Genomic DNA, 16,928 nt, shown 5'->3' with positions numbered 1-16,928 from the left:
GCTGCTGCCTGACACCCCCCACCACCACCACCCCCCAGAGCACCTCCTCGGGTCACTCCGGAGGCATACACAGGCACAGCCCCCCTGCCCAAACCTGCCTGCACCAGGTAGGATGGGCTGGGCACCCCACTGCGGCGGCTGGAGTTAATGAACCCCCCCCCTCTCCTGCTCGGCTGCTGTCCTCCCAGCTACTCACCCCACCAGGGAGGAGGAGTTTGAGTCCTTGACTAAGATACGGGTACTAGTTTCTGGTCACCAAGGAGCACGCGGCCCTGGCGGGCCCCTCGCTCGGGGCCCAGCGTGCACCTCCCTTCTCCTCTGCTCACGGCAGCAGACTCCAAGCTAAAGGGGTAAGAAATCCACCGGCTTCTGCTGACTGCGACTTGGACTGCCGGCCAGGCCTCAGGGACGGATGGGCAGGTGGAGAAGAGACTTAATTCTCTCAAAAAGAGGCTATTTAGGAAAATAAGCCAAGTGAGCGTTCAGTGACTATTTGGGACTATACACAGGTGGCGTTTGCCTTAGAGACATCACACACATGTTGATAGGTTTCCTGGCAAGAGCTCTTAACACAAGCCATACGTGGTTAGTAACTACTGGATCTGCTGGGTGGGCTTCCATGGAGCAGCCCACAAGATAAGCCAGGTCCTCCTAGGTCATGCCGGGGGTGACCAGGCCCTGGAGCATGATCATGAGGCGACGGGCAGGCTTGCTCAGCGTGTTGTGGGGTTCCACCTGGAGGAACTGGAAGAGCTTCTGCCGCACCTGGTTCATGACTGACCCCATGTGGTCTCGGGTGATGGGGTCGCTGTGGTCCAGGTGCATCACCGCTTCCTCCAAGTAACTGAAGGAGAGAGACCAGGGTTAGAACCAAACCCAACGTGCGATCCCAATCCGATTCAGTTCATTTTAGCACTGAAGATGCACAATTCTGCTCCCCCCCCCGCCCCAAACTCGGCACAGTACGTTCAGCCATCAGAAAATAAACGTTACTGAGTCCACCTATCCCTTCTTCAACACCTAAGGGCAGCCTATGTATTTTCCAGCCTGCGGTACGTGCAACACAGCCCTGAACCAAGCAGGCACAACAGCAAGCTGGAACTCCCTGCAGAGCTGGCGGTGGCACTTGGCTACAGGCCAGGCCTGGTCGCAGCTCCGTAGATATTTTCTTTGATGCCTTTTTAGCATAAGCAGAATTAGTCACTTATCAGACAGTAAAAATCCTCAGCAGTGAGGCCTATTTCGTGTGGGGATATATTTAAGGTCTTCTTCCAATATGTCTATGGAAGGGGTGGGGGAAGAGCAAGAGTTTTACCAACAAGCCGTTCCGAAGTTCAGACGAGCCATAAACTTTCAAACCTCAGCCTGAGAGCAAGGCAACGTGGTCACCGCAAACGGTTTCCACTAACAGACCAGCTTGAACTTGACAGCAGCAACTTTAACTCGGATTACCAGCTCGCCTGTGACTCAGAGCTCTTTTTCAGTTTTTCTAGCTTGCTTTACGCCTATTGTTAACTGGAGTTAAAAGCTCGATTTAAGTCATTTTTCCATGCAAGCCATGGTTAAAACCTGCAGGTACCTTAACAAGTTAGGTTTTTTAGGACAGATAACAGGGTTTTGACTCACTCAGTAAAAATGTTCATGGCAAGTATCAGCACAGTCACTATGTTGTCACATGAACTTTGCTTAGACCATCCAACAGACATTACTTCCAGTAGCTCCTGCTGCCACCTCCCACTGAGCCTGCCTGGCAGTCACGACAAGAAACTGCCGACACGGAGACCAGCGACGGGTTAAAAATTGAGAACAGAGCAAAGTTGCTCTGGACATTAAGCTGTCCAGGAAACATGGCACTATCCCTCCTTTTACCTCCACAGCGGAATTGTTCCTTGGTTAAAGGGAGATCGCTGCACAGCCCACATATACTACTTACAGACTACAGTCCAGGAGGTAACAGGACCTACAGCTGGGTACCCCTTCTACTACTACCTCTGGGCAGCAAAGCTTTCCGTGGCAATGCCTATATCGTTTTCCAAGTCACTACTGGTTGTTCACGTGCCAGTAACAGGCTACAGAAGCTCCAACCTTCGTCAAAGCACCACCTTCCACTTCCAGGCAGTGAATCTAAAGCCAGAGCCAGGAACAGGTCTGCACAGGTTCAGACCCGGTGCTCTGATCGTACTCACTTCAACTTCAGTTCCGTACGAGTACCCAAATCCGAGGAGAGCTGCTGAATGAGAGAGAGCAGCACCGGCTGGGACAGCGGGCATGGATGCTGTCCGAATACTTGCTGAGTATCCACAGTCTCACAGACATACAGGACCAGGTTGAGATCAGCTGCTGTTAGAGCCTGCAAGGAAGACACAGCTAGAAACGCAGAGGAAACAACAGGCAGGTGAGGGACACAGGACAGAGCAGGAGGCAGCCCTCTGCCTCGGGGCAGCTCAATGGCTCGCCAGCCTCCTCTGGAAGAAGTGGTCTCTGCAAACCCTGCTGTACATGCAAGCAGGGCTGCATTTAGGCTCTCGGTCTACGCTCAGAGGACACCTGTGTCTGTTCTAAGCTGAACAGACCCCAACCAGGCAGAGGGGAGCAGGTTACAGTTCGCAGCACGGAGCAGGGCCGTGTCTGCATCCCCTGCCAGTCCACTGGCACGGCACTGCTATTATTCCCAGAGGAGTCTGTCTGCAGCAGATCAAATGGATCTGCCTGAATATTCAAAGACAAAGGCAAGGTCAGGCCCCAGCTGGTAGATCTGCCTGGAGAGGCTTATGAAGCTGTTGCTCTTCGGGGGTGCACCACGTGCCACCGCTGATGGCAAAACACTCCGGCTTACTGGAGCGCTGACGCTGTCCTGACAGGGCACGAGCAGGGAAGAAGGAACTTAACTGTATGAGTTGTGGGATTACGTCCCCAGCTCAAAAAGCCCTTTCCCCCCCCACTCCGTCCCCCAACAAGCAGCGATGCCCGCTACCAGGAAGCCTAGGTACCTGCTGGAAAGCTTGGTTGAGTTGTCCCTGCTGAAGCAGCTGAAGGATGTGAGTTTGCTGAGACTGGAAATCCAAGTGAGCAGAGGGGATCGGAGTCCCGGCCGCCGAGCGCATTGCCTGGACGATGCTCGAGGTGACAGCTGCTTGCTGCTCCTTCATAGCCAGGCTCACTTCTCCTTTAATGACTCTCTGCACCTGGGCCAAAATAGACTCCTGCATGCTAAAAAAAAAAAAAAACCACACAACAAACAGGCATCTCTGAAGATGAAGAGCTGAGGGACAACATCGCATAAAGCTTGTACCAGCGAGAAAGCACAGGCTTGCTGGCTTATTTTAGTGTGGCTACCAAAGGGTTAATACAAATTGTTCTGAGACACAGGCATCCCATCGGAAACACGCTGCGTAAGGCAGCCCTGTGGCCAACAACATGACGTCCGATGCCGGGATTCTCTGCGGGAAAGCGATGTTTCAGGGAACCAAGTCTTTCATTATACAGCGTTTTAAATCTTTAATGTCTCTGGCTTACGAGCAAGGCTACTAAGCTCTGGGTTCCTCCCTGAATGGGCCCAGCTTTCTGTATCAGATCTGTTAGATGCAGTTTCCTAGCCTGCAGATGACACCTTTGGAATGAGAACACACTTCTGCTGCGCCTCTGACTTCACACGAGACCAGTTCACAGTGCAGGCTCCGCTGCTGTGTGTTACACCTTCTCCCCCCCAAGGGCTGGATCCTCCCCTCTTACAAAGGGTACAAAGCATCAAACCTGCTCTACCACAGGTAGAATAGCAGGACTTCCCTGGGAGCAAGCGCAGCCCGTGCAACGAGACCAGAATTTAGTCTGGCAGCCTTTCTGGCAAGTCTGGTCTGCATCAAAGACCCCGATTGCGCTCTGACATATGTTCTAGCGGCTTAAAATAGACAGGGGCATTCTGCCCCACAGGTGACCACCGGCCAGTCGTAACGCCTGGCAACCTGCCACCAGCTTCACGGTGCGAACGCGCTGAAGGCACCGCCAGGATCGCATCTTGAAACCAGGATGGCCAAGCACAAATTGCTGCAGAGCAGTTGGGAGGACAGAGTAGCCCGCAGAAACTGTTGGTATGCCTGAGGACACAGAGTAAAGAAGAAAAGCCCTCAAAAGACTAGAAGAACATTTCAGAACAGGAAGGCTAGTCAGAATTCAGTGTGCTTTTGGGCTGCCTTTGGTCCTTCTGTCCTCCAACATGCACACGGGACGCTGTGAAAAGCAGGCCCTGAGCTCCCACACGCAGCAGCGATACATCTGGTTGTTAGAAACCTTCTGCGGTCTTCGTTTTGTGCCCTACAGGGCAACAGTTACACCAGCCCACACGCTTTGTCATACTGTGCACAGAGGCAACAAGCAGCCCTACAGTGACAAATGGCTTGTTCCACAACGAGCAGGGAGAGGTTTTTGTTATGCACATGTATATACCTCCTGCTGACATCTCTCTCCACAAGCCCAGCTGCCAACTTACTTGCTCACGATAATATGCAGCTGATGCTGCACCTCAGCGTGGACGCTGGCTGCGACAGTGGAAGCCAGCTGCTCGGTGGTGCTCTGGAAGGTGCTGATGAGCTGTCGAAGCTGATTCAGCAGCGGGTCCCGGGCCTCCTGTTCTCGTACCTTCTTGTTCTTCAAGTGAGTCTCAAGCTGCTGGATATCTGCAACAACGAGAAAGGAAGACGTTTGTGCCATCGGTACCCGTGGAGATGGTCAGGGCAGAAATCCAGCTGCCAGGCTCTACACGTTCTCCAGCAGAAACGATTACTGAGCCAGTGTACGAGCACAGGGGAGAGAGAACGCGCAAGCCTTGCTTTGGGCTGCGTTACACTAACCTAGAAACCCTGCTTCCAGCCTCCCCATCATGCAGGATTACATGACACAGCAACAAAGCCACCAGTTCTCTTGCGACAGACCTTTACAGGCAGTGTTTGTTCAGGGCAAGATAAAGGTGGGAGCCAGGATATTTTATTTCATACACAGTGTGAGTTGTGACCTGCATTAGTGATGGAGTTCAATGCCAATGAAGAAAGAGGAGGAACATTTCTGACCAAAAAAAAAAAAAAAATCATGTCTGCAGAGATCAAAAAGCTGTATTTTAAAATATTTTATGAACTGGTCTGATCAAAAGGGAGAAGAATATAAGCTCTATTTTCTTGTAGGAGACTTGTGAGGAAAAGGAAGGGTGCAAAATAAACAGCAGCTGGAGACACTGCAGATCTATGGACAACAGAAGTCACTGTGCCAGCACTAGGCAACTTCAGGCCCCCTCAGAAACCAGCTCTGCAGAGTAATACCTGCCTGGCCTCCCAGAAGGCCGAGGAACTGGATCCCAAGCCTGAGAAGAGGAAAGATCTTCTCCAGCGCATCAGTGTACAGTTTTCCTTACTTAAGAATATAGCTCTTTTTTCCAGCCTGACCACATCTGTCTACACTGTTCAGCCACTATCTAACCTCTGATCATCCCTGTACCCTTCTCTAAACCTTCCCCAATTCCATTACCCCTCTGAGATGAGGGCCTAGCTGCAGGACTGCTACCCTCTCCATACATCATCTTCCTGATGTCAGGGTGGTGACTACACCTCACAACAGGTGTAATCCTACAGCTGGGCTTTTCTACTCAATAGATGAAGTCACAGATTCGCAGAATGAGGCCAAGCGTTTTGCCGCATGGGCTACAAAGACCAGAGGTGAATCTCTGTTCTTACAGCACCACCCACAAAAACTGCCTCGGTTCTGGTTCTCTCTCGCCTGCAGATGGGCTAAGGGGTTAAACAGTCACCCGTGAAACTCTGAAAGGCAAAGACGTAAGAAGCAGCCAACTTGTTGTCAGCTACTAATGCAAATACGCTGTGCAGAGAAAACTCAGAGAAGAGAACCTACTCACATTCCTGTGTGCCCTGCTTGAAGGTGTCATTGATTTGCTGGAACATGGACTGGCAGCTCTTCTCGAAGGCCGGCAACACGACGCTCTGAAACGCTTCCCTGTAAGCTGACTGGATCGGCCCCTGCAGGGTGTCGGCCGTTGCCCTCACAACAGTATCTGTAAGGTTCTTGCAAGCACACACAGAAGAGATTCCAGAAAATTAACAACAGCCTGCTGCAGACTAAAGATGTGAACAAACACTGTAGGTCCCTGCAACACACCCACACCAGATAAGGACAGCCCAGTGTCAGAAGTGTGTATTCCCTCAGCTCCTTCCACTGACCGGGCTGCACCATGACTACAGCAGGCAGAGCATCTGCTTGCTGAGGGGCTGCCAGAGAACATCACGATTTCCCTGTAGTTCAGCTGTAGAGCAAGGGAAGGTGGCAGAGTCAAGCGTGGCTCCCTTCCCCTTCCCCTGCTTCCCTCCCACAATCCACCATTCCCTGCCAAGGTAAGCAACGAGCTTCTGCTCCCTAAACAACGTAGAAATGGAGAACAGAGCGGAGAGCAGAAGAGCCAGTCAAACTTCACCACTTGGCTGATCGAGATGGCCCTAAAGACACTGCTGTAGTGAGAATTCTCTGCTCTAGTAGAAAATGAACAACTCGGTAAATGAAAGAAAGGACTAATGAGGCAAAGCAGGCAGGAGAGTGCACAACAAGCTCGCCCTCTGGATGAGACCAGGACCTTTGACCACTGGCAGCTAAACTGACCTTACCTGGAGATATAGGTGAGGGGAAGAGGTATGAGGAGTCACTACCCAGGCAGGTGACAACTCAATGTCCCCAGGAAAAGCTACCGTCTGGTTCTCCTTACCTTTGATTTCACCAGCTTGGTGATACTCTCTTTCAGTGTCCCCTCAACAGCAGTGAGCTTGGCAGCAATAGTGTTACTTAGCTGGCCAGCAATAGGGTCCATGCTCTTGGAAATGCCTAGGCACAACACAAACATGTCAAAGTTGCAGCTTTAAGCCTAGAGTCACACTTCAAGCCCCCCCCCCCCCCCCCCCAAAAAAAAAATGGAGTCAAACTATTCTTGGATATGACACAGCAAGCGGCAATGGTCACTAGCTCTGGCTTGGGAAGCTAAGGTTGGACATTAGGAGAAACTTTTTGCTAGGAAGGTGGTACAGCTCTGGAAGTCACCAGAGAGGCTGTGGAAGCTCCAGCCTTGAAGGTTTTCAAGACTTGCCCCAACAAAGTCACAGCTGACCTTATCTAGAATAGCGGGTAGCTCTGCTTCAAGCAGAATGGTGGACGCCAATGGCTGCAGAAGGCTTTCCCACCAGCATTTCTTTGAACATTTCCTTACATGGACGGTGCCAGTGCGTCAAGGAAGGGCAAAGACAAGTTTAAGTTTGCTCCAGTCAAGTCTCGACATTTCCAAACTCATTAGCCTCTTTTGCCTTCCTCCACCGAACAGACTCCAGAAGCTTTATGGATTATATTGGAAGGTCAGACCACGCTCTCTGGAAAGGCATCCCCTCTGGGAGCCTCATACTCCTTCCAAACCACAACTCCTCTTCCCAGATTACAGTGGGGCCCGCAACAGTTTAAAGTGCCATGACTAGTCTTCATGTAACCTAACTCATACTTCATACAGTGCCAACACTTCTCACAGCATGCTTTCAATCCCTACGGGGCTAACTGTAGGGATCCACCTTCAAAGCCTAGGCAGCAACACTCACACTGGGGTACAGTCTTCTTCATCTCCTCACGAATGGTCCTCTCCAGACGGTTACACACAGCAGTGGAAAGGGACTGAGAGAGCTGCTGAGACAGATGCTCCTGGAGCTGCCCATTGCGCTGCTGTCCTTCCGTCAGCGCTCGGTCTAGTCTTCTTTCTAACGAGAATGCATGTTAAGGAACACAGACTTCCTCTCTACCCTCAACACTCCTGTCCACAAAGATGGACACTAGCCTCACCTCCAGAGGCTCAGTGAGAGCAAATTTGCGCCTCTGGTAAAAGAGGGGTCTAATAACATTGCTGATGCGTTCCTGTAAACAACAGGGTGCTCTTAAACAAATGATCAGTGTGAGAGAAGAGCTCTAGAAGGCAGGGTAGAAAAGCCAAACAGCTGAAAGAAGCTTGACAGTAATATTCCCTACATATTGTGGGTTAACTCAGCTGCCCCCGTAGGCAGCTCAGCCCCACACAGCCGCTAGGCCACTCCTCTGCAGCGGGATGGGGGAGAGAACAGGAAGGGTAAAAGTGAGAAAGCTCACGGGTTGAGATAAAGACAGTTTAATAGGTAAAGCAAAAGCTGCACATGCGAGCCAAGCAAAACAAGGAATTCATTCGCTCCTTCCCATGGGCAGGCAGGTGTTCAGCCATCCCCAGGGAAGCAGGGCTCCATCACGCCTAACGGTGACTTGGGAAGACAAACGCCATCGCTCCGAACGTCCCCCCTTCCTCCTCCTTTCCCCCAGCTTTTACTGCTGAGCACAACGCCATACGGTATGGGACATCCCTTTGGTCAGCTGGGGTCAGCTGTCCCGGCTGTGTCCCCTCCCAGCTTCTCGCCCACCCCCAGCCTGCTCGCTGGTGGAGCAGCACGAGAAACAGAGAAGGCCTTGACAGGGTTTAGCAATAGCAAAAACATCAGTGTGTTATCAACGTTGTTTTGGTCACAAATCCAAAACATACCACCATAGGAGCTGCTATGGAGAAAATTAACTCCATCCCAGCCAAAACCACTACAGAAGGTAGCCCAATATCCATAAAAAGCAAATTGGTAAAAACGTTTCTACAGGATGGAATTGGTGGACATAAGCGATATAGTGCACGGGAGCAAACCCAGGCTTAATAAAAGCTAGTACCAAGCTCTCTGAAGGAGCCAACACACAAACACTGAGAGGCACGTGCATCTTAAAAAAAAAAACCAACACAACAAAACCAAACACCAACAAAACAAACAGTGAAAAAGACAATTCAGCTGCTGACAAAATTCAGTGCAGATATGAAGTTGTGCAGATAGGGAAAAATTATTCTAGTATTACAATATAGCTCTAGACTCCGAACTTCAGTAGAAAGCTATCTGAATTATCTATGAAAATATCAGCCTGACGGTCAAAAAGGAAAATCCAAGACTAATTAATAGAGAAAACAGAAATCATTGTCATGTCATAGAAGTTGAGTGGCTTCAGACATGAAACAGGCTAGAGCTGTTCAGTTTGGGGAACATGACCAAGTTCAGTGCAGCAAAAGATGTACAGGAACTGACTACTCACAACACAATAAAAAATGATTGGATACCAGGTTTGAAAACACCAAAAGAAAGTACTTTTCAGACAACACGTAAGGGACCTGTGGACCACCAGATGTATATATGGGTACAGACAAGACAATTCTATATTCAGCCATGCAGCATGGCAGTCAGATGCTATTTCTGGTGCAAGTACTGACTTGCCTTAAGGAGGAAAGGAAGGAAAGGATCACCCCATAATTACTCCTACTCAACTGGCCACTGCCTGACATAGGATAACGTATTAGGTGCACCTCTAGCCTACTCCAGCGCTGCAGCACTTATGGTCTTAATGGGTAACTAGAAAATTTAGTGGGACAGCGAAAGAAAGTATCAGTTCTTCTCCGTTCTGTTTCTGAGTTTCTTGCCCTTAGAAAGGGACCGAGAGGAACTGAAAGAGATATTGCAGCCAGGCAATTTTACTGCACCTATGGCCCACGCTACCAAGATCCTTGAACTTTCTTAGCCTTCCTCATGTCTCTACTCTGCCTCGCAGCCTTCCGCTCCTTAACTGCCACGTAACATTTGCAAACAAGGATACGCTCCTGTTCCTGCTGGGAGTCAATCACCCTCTCCACATGGCCCATAAGGGAGCTCTGAATGGCATCAAGGTGATCCGTGAGTCTCTGCAGCAGCTCCATCTGGTTCTGACGCAGCTCAGAGAGCTCCCGCTGTTGGCTCCTCAATATGCACATCAGCTCATCCTGGAACTCTGGTGTCACCTATGCGTGGAGAGGACAAGCATTCATTTCTAACAGGATCGGAGGTCAGTCAAGCTTTCTGCTAGGTATTAAGTCAACCCCTGTGCCTAGGACTGAAGCGTAACACACAAAACAGAAAACTGGGCCAGCTTAATGCTTATTTCTAAGACTTTTGTCCCAAGAAATAAAATTATAAAGCAAGGTACATGAAGTTCCTGCACGGAATTCATAAATGGTTGCTTAGAATATCAACTGTTTAGATCCAAGACCGCCTTCACAGCTCTGGCATCTAAAAGAAAACAGAAGAAAACAGATCCTGTTCGCTTTTGGCCAGGTACTGAGAGAGAGTGTTTAGGCCTCCGAATGTAAATAATGACTTCAAACACTTATGAAAGAGCTGTGCAATCAGTAGAGTAAGAAGGAGGTTTCCTAGAGCACTTTTTCAGCTCTTTCACTTATTTATGAATAACCAAACAACTGGAGAAGTATACGTCTATAGTTCGTTGTCTCGTCACCTGCTCAAAATATCTAAAGGAGGCACACACATCAAGGGCAGTTTAAGAAGTGTACGCAACTTGGCCGAGAGCATTTTGTGCCAGATACCAAGGTACTGTCAACAGGGCTAAGAAATTCCAACAGGCCAGTCCCACTGTGACCCTTACTTTGCAGGGAACAGCTTATCCTGCTGCCGACGCATGCGAGTCATCTCAGCAGGGAAGAGGAAATGAGTGGTAGCGTCTTAGATGATACAGGGCTTGTGAGAACACAGAAATGCCCGTCGATATGCAAAGGTGAGAAGGAAGCCATCGGTCTGGATATCACTGAGCAGCTCCTTCTCTGCTGCGCAAGTCAGAGAACGGAGCAATGCCAAGCCCAAGCGCAGCCCCATCTCAGCCTGCTCGGGCACAGCAGGGGCCCACGGTACTTCAAGGAACTGGGATGAACTTTCTCTCAGGTCTTTAGTAAGACAGTAAATAGAGCTGAAGCATCATGCCCTTGGGACAGACTGCAGAGCAGCTCTGACTCACCTGGTTGTTAGATGATCTTGGCGACTGGTTCACATCCCTGGAAATAAAAAGAGAAAAAGTAGTAATCCAATTACGGCAATTAACTGCTCTTATTATCCAAGTTTTCTGCCACAACAGATCACACATTTTACGGTTGCTTTAGATTTTACATGCCACCTCATACTTCTGTTTTGCCTAGTATAACATGAAGAGCGACAGAAGGTGATGAAATCCCAGTCCTTACAGCACTGTGACTCCATCATTTGCACTATTCACAGGCCCTGAAGTTCCTTACAGACTGATCCCTTCGCAGGGAGGAGATCTGAACCAAGTCTTAATGAGGACTGTTACAAAGAACAATGCACACTGATTTTTCAGTTTTGTCCAAATTCAAAGCCAGGGAAGGCTTTGCCAAACAGTTTTGAAGGTCTCCTGATATTTTACAAAGAAAAACCAAGTACCCGTTTGTTAAATATAGAATTAACGAGCTTCAAATCATCTAGAATGATTCCAGCTCTCAAGGTGAAGAAACCAGTCATGCTCTCCAGCATATACAGCAGAATAAAGAAAAACACTGAACTGATCCACTAATATTGCATGTCTCCATCAAAGTCACAGATCTATGAATATTCAAACGCTACCAGAAGGAAAGTAAACATTTGTTGTTCCTAGACAGCATCCATTCAGCAACTTTAGAAGGACTGAGGCAGGAAAAATGAAAGGTATTTCTGTGACCCAGTAAGCTCTTAGCCTCAGTACAGGACCACAGCCAGAAACTTAATGCCATAGCCCATCTTCGTTGTAATCTGCAGTCAGAGATCCAAATCACGGAGCTATGGGAACACAGGAAGAGGGGAGAGCCCCGTGCAGAAGCTGTGCTGCTCTCCTCACATTAATGCAGACAGGTTGGTCTAATTTGCCACGGGCAGACCTTTCCAGTCATCAGTTTTCACTTACAAGACATTCATACGGGCACGTTTAGAAACACACAAAAGCAGCAAGCAGGTAACAAACGATAGATATTGTTGAACAAGGGCACTGTGCCAGCGTTCAGAAGCCAACCAGAAACGGAGGCCACGTTAAGCTACGCTCACAGTGTCACAGTTCCAATGAAGCCTTCACTGAAACCGGCAAATGGATCCAGTGTCCCCCCACAATGTGCAGTTTACCTCTCAGACATTCTTCTGAAGCCCAGGCTGTATTTTGGATTTTGAGTCCCAGCTGGAAAGGTAGTGCAGAACCTACTCCCGCACCCCTGAGTGGCAGTCAGCGTCTGAGTAACCAGCAACACTTTCTGTGGGGTTACTGCCATTTGCAAAATGGGGCGAGGGTCGGGAGCACTTGGCCGCTGCCCAGCCTCAGACCCTAGTCTCGCTGCTAATGGCTACATCAGGCTGTGGCCCTGCACAGCTGGTCCCACAGCCACCTGTATTCTGGCAAGCCCAGCGTACCCGTCATCTTTCTTGCCCTTCCGCTTTAGCTTTGGGGAAGCCCGAGGGGATGCCTTGGCTTTCCAGTCCTTCACAGGCAGCCTCTGCGTAGACGCTTTGGCACCAAATCCACCTGATGTAGAAGCCAAGCTTGCAACTTCATCATCATGGTCACTATGAAGGAACAGGAGGGGAGAGGACATCACTTGCAATACTGGACAGCGTTAGCCTTCACTAAGGGGAGGGGAGACACACTCTGCTCTTCATCCACACACGGCCAGAGTCACACAGCTAAGGACGCCCGCCACCTTGACCTTTAACATAGAGACCTCTACAGAGCTCAGCATGTGCTGCTCCGTTTTGATCCAGGTCTGCTCAGGCTGAGCTCGAGTGCTGCATAACGAGACTTGAAGGGTCTCTGCGTTAGGGACAACTGTGGTTCAGGCAGCGTGGCGGAACGATGCCTGTTCTTGCTGCATACACACACCAGCACATAAGCCCTAGGATGTGACGCTGACCCAGCAGGGAACCCAAGCACAGCATATCCTTACAGCTTTACAGACAGAAAGCACTTGACGCAGCAAGTATCACAGGAACAGAGGAGAATCAGGCTGAGCCTAGGAAGTACGTGATCCTCGGTACCTTGGAGTCTTTCAGCTGCTGACCAGCCATCCAATACAGGCTGCACATTTCAGTCTGAATTTAAGTGCGGATTAAGAATGAACCCTCATCTGCCAAACAGGGCTGAGCTTGCCAGGCACACAGAATGTGCCCACAGAGCTTTAGGGTGGCTCATGAGGGAGCAAAGATGTCAAAAGCAAGAAACTAACTCCTGAGATACCCTCGCTACCTTATCTAAGGCTTAGTATTTGGAAACTGATCCCTTAATAGGTTTTCACTGGTAATTAAACCAAGCTTGGTCCATGCTCTTAGGAGCAGCACAGTCAAACCTTTCCCTACAGAGAATAAATTGGACAATGCCCAGAGGCCAATCTCGTGATCAGCTGAAGTCATCAGAACATTACGGAAGCCGGACTGCATACACACATTAAGTCAGGAGACAAAGCAAAGACATTCACCCCACACGTGAAGGCTTGCTGGGGACAGAAGCACGAATGCAGCCTGAACTGAGTCCCTGCAGGGCGAGAGAGGGGGCTGAGCACTCTGGTACCTTTGTTCTGCACTAGCATCCTGGCTGTCATGCTGCAGCAGGTGGTAGCTGTGTCGATGATAGGAAGAGCTCTTGTGCTTTTCTTCAACCTCATCCCTTGGGCTAGAGGAGGAAAAAAAAGAAAATACCATCACAAAAGTCTCTTTCTGCTTGGGTATTTGCTCACTCCACTTCTCACGGCAGATCCTGATAGAAGGTCTAACACAAACAAACATCTAACATCTAACACCCCACATCTATCTGCACAGATCCAGAGAGTGGCAAGTGTTGTTTAGAGGTACTAAACACTTAAATTTCTCCATGCGTTTTTCTGCAGGCCTTAAGAAAGGAGAAGCAGCTCAGCTATGCTTCAGGCCCCAACCAAGAACAATCTCCCAACAGACACCCATGCAAGACAGGTAAGCCACTACTCAAACTGGGCAGTACAGAGTACTTCAGTGAATAGCATCATCTTGGGTTTGTTTTTCCGTAAGTAATAGTGATCACTGGGGCAAAAATCATCAGTGCTTCTCAGTTCTCCCAAGTGTCTGGGAAGTACGCAGAGGGAAGCTCTACCAGACGGAACAGAACTGCAACAGTGAAGCCAGTCTGAGTTCCATAAAGGTTCTGAAAGCAAATTACACATGCTCCTAAGCCATAAACTAGGTCTCTTTGAATTCAGCACGCAGGAAGATCTTGAAACAGAAGTGAGCACTCGTTACTTTCATGTAGGCTGATGGCTTGACTGAGCTGGAATGTCAAAAAAAAAAATTATATTGATGCACAAGTGAAATGGCTCAGATCCAGAGATATCTGATCTGATACTCTGCTATGAGAAGTCCTGAAGAATTCAAAGACAGAGTGGGATTGAGGGGAGTTGCAAGCTCCAGTAAAGTATTTTCTCAACTTCAAATTATGAGCAAAAGCAAAAACACTGTGTAGACACACAGCCTCGGTGCCCTCCCCAGAGCCATCAGAATTGAGTCTGTTTCCTGAAGCAGCATCCTCAGGTGTGCTGAGGCACAAGGCAAGGCCTTTCTCTTGCAATTCTGATGGAGGGAACAGCCCTGGATAGTTTGAGGGACAGCACTGACACTCTCAGCCTGCTAGTCCTGTTGAAAAGGAAGGTGTTTGCAGGCTCTCGTGGTGCATGCAGCCCTGGCCTAGACAGACTCGGGAGGTGCCAGGTGCATCTCACTGTTCCCGTCCCACTACAAGACGGACACTAATTCTGTGATGAATCCTAGCACTGCTCCAGCGTAATAGTTTGCTCCTGGTAAGCAGGCGTATGTTACGTTGCCCATTCTGCATGCCTGCTCCACAGAGACATTGCCATTCATTTTCTGGCTTTTAAAATACTTTATTTATAATGCTAGCTGCACAGAGCCAATCCTAGAAAAGAGATATACAATTAACCTACAATCAAACCTGTCAATTATGTGCTAATTGATTCCTTTCAACAAAAGCATGCAGGAACGCATCACCTGGGGCAGATTTTATCTTGTACTGGTTTTATTTCCAGAGTACAAAAAAAAAAGATCCCATCTCAAGTCTCCATTCCCAGGTGAACGTGAAGGCCAATAAAGTAGACTCTTCACCTTCTTAACAGAGATCTTTTATGCTGCAAGGGGTATTAGAGAGCACAAATTGTTAGAGCTGGCCTAGGAAGTTGAGGACACAGCATACACAGACCAAGCACACAGGAAGGTTGAATCATCAGATCCTTTAAGGAAAGGAGGGATGGAGAAGTGCTCTGGTTTAATCAGAACATAAGACCTTTTCAGCAAGCTAGCAATTTGGCAAGCGCAAAGAAATTGCCCTGAGCAAGACAAACCCAAGTGATTACCTGTCTGCCATGCTGTTCCTGGTTTCTCTGGTTATGTCAGGAGCTGCTGGCCACGGCTGACTCACAACACTGTCAGAAGATGCATTTTCCTGAGTTAAAGCAGTCTCCAGTAATGACGGAGCATTCAGTCTGTCCACCTCCACTGGAGGCATGTCCAAAGAGTGGTGGCTGTGCTCTGAATTGTGCCGGTTCCTCGGAGACAGCAAATGCAAGGCTGAGGCAGCGGATGCCATACTGTCTGCGTGATGACTGGGCTCCAGCACCTCCGCGGGGAGCCCAGACGGAGCTGCCGCAAAGCTGCGTTGCAAGGTCTCGGAAGCAATCTCTGGGATATCTTGGGACATGGCTGTGGAAGCAGAGGAAATGACGTCTGGCGAGCGCTCGCGGGTGGGAGAAGCCTGGGGCACCACCAAGGGCTCCACCTCCTGCAGTTCCAGTGCTAGAGAGGGGTTTCCTGGCGTGACCTGAATACAAAAATCAAACAAGAGCCTTCAGGGTAATGTGGAGACGCTCCAGGAACCCCTGGTACCTTACACCAACCACCTCTGGAAACAGCCAGCTGTATTCTTTCCTCATGAGATCCCTGTGCTCCCACTCTGTTTAGCAGACGGAGAAGGGCCCCAGGTCTTGTAATGGACTCTCAGCTGAGCTAACACCACGCTTAAACTAATGCTAGTTTGAACACACTTTCAAAAGAAAATGTAACACCAGCTCTACCTCCCTGCTCTGCTCCAGGATCCCTCCTCTTTGAGGGAAAAAGTTAGTTTTAACATTGAACATCTCCTGGACTTATTTCAATTTCAAGCTTTGGTCATAATCTGTTTTGTACCACACCTGGGAAGAAAAATTTAGGAATAGGAAATGATTGTTTCAGACCCGTCAGACCAACAAGGAGGAAGAAACCTTTCCAGGTAGCACTGTCTCCTAACACAAAGGCTGACCATGTCCAACCATTGTGATAGTCACAGCACAAGCTAGAGCTGTCTCTAGTTTTCAGAGACATGCTGTTTTACACGAGATCAAGTTCCATTAACACAGGTAAACCTGGCTGTAGATCTGTGCCAGCAGCTGTGTTTTCCAAAGGGCAGATGCTGGCCCTGTTAATATCCAAATAAGTCTAATTTCAGCTTGTACAGGCCCATAGAAAGAGGTCCCTTGGGCCATGAGGAGAAGGAAGGGAGCAGCATTTGGAGCCTTACTGGAACAGGTGCCTTTGGTGTTAGCTTGTCAGGGAGGCCTGGGATAAGAACTGAATGGCTCCTGGGACTAGTCTGGAGACTGCTGCTACTGCTACTCAGTGTGAGGCTGGTGTCCAGCTGCATCTTGGGGCTCACAGTCAAGTCTTCCGATGGCCTGCAGAAAACAGAGACACAAACAAATCAAGCAGGCCAACCTAATGATACAGATCTGCATCAAACACTCGAGGTGAGGAGATGGGATCCACAGGTGAAGAGCCCAACCCAAACTTCACTAGTGTTCTCCAGGCCCTCACTCTTTCCACCGTGGTCAGCTACTCCCTGTCAACTAGCACCTGCATCTCCTAGTCCCCATACAGCCCAAAGAGATACCAGGTGGAAACAAAACAAAACAAAAAAAAAAAAAAAGAGGG

General features: G+C 49.3%; 1 protein-coding gene across 1 annotated transcript in view; it reads right to left on the bottom strand.

Moving 5' to 3' along the window:
- Window positions 1-476: 476 nt before the first annotated feature.
- Window positions 477-16,928, bottom strand: part of EDC4 (enhancer of mRNA decapping 4) — a 38,887-nt gene continuing 22,435 nt past the window's right edge. Inside the window, exons 17-29 of the mRNA XM_009290823.1 lie at window positions 16,519-16,672; window positions 15,320-15,783; window positions 13,495-13,596; window positions 12,345-12,497; window positions 10,915-10,951; window positions 9,727-9,907; window positions 7,629-7,784; window positions 6,758-6,873; window positions 5,900-6,065; window positions 4,487-4,673; window positions 2,991-3,210; window positions 2,187-2,350; window positions 477-844 (exon numbers count right to left, since the gene is read on the bottom strand). Coding sequence (XP_009289098.1) covers window positions 652-844; window positions 2,187-2,350; window positions 2,991-3,210; window positions 4,487-4,673; window positions 5,900-6,065; window positions 6,758-6,873; window positions 7,629-7,784; window positions 9,727-9,907; window positions 10,915-10,951; window positions 12,345-12,497; window positions 13,495-13,596; window positions 15,320-15,783; window positions 16,519-16,672 — 2,293 coding nt within the window. The 3' untranslated portion in view covers window positions 477-651. The remainder of the gene's footprint in view (window positions 845-2,186; window positions 2,351-2,990; window positions 3,211-4,486; window positions 4,674-5,899; window positions 6,066-6,757; window positions 6,874-7,628; window positions 7,785-9,726; window positions 9,908-10,914; window positions 10,952-12,344; window positions 12,498-13,494; window positions 13,597-15,319; window positions 15,784-16,518; window positions 16,673-16,928) is intronic.

This window comes from Aptenodytes forsteri, unplaced genomic scaffold (genome assembly GCF_000699145.1).
Source record: "Aptenodytes forsteri isolate BGI_AS27 unplaced genomic scaffold, ASM69914v1 Scaffold14, whole genome shotgun sequence".
NCBI lineage: Eukaryota > Metazoa > Chordata > Aves > Sphenisciformes > Spheniscidae > Aptenodytes > Aptenodytes forsteri.
The sequence above is the reverse complement of the archived record's forward strand: the minus strand, read 5'-3'. Positions and strand labels throughout refer to the sequence as shown.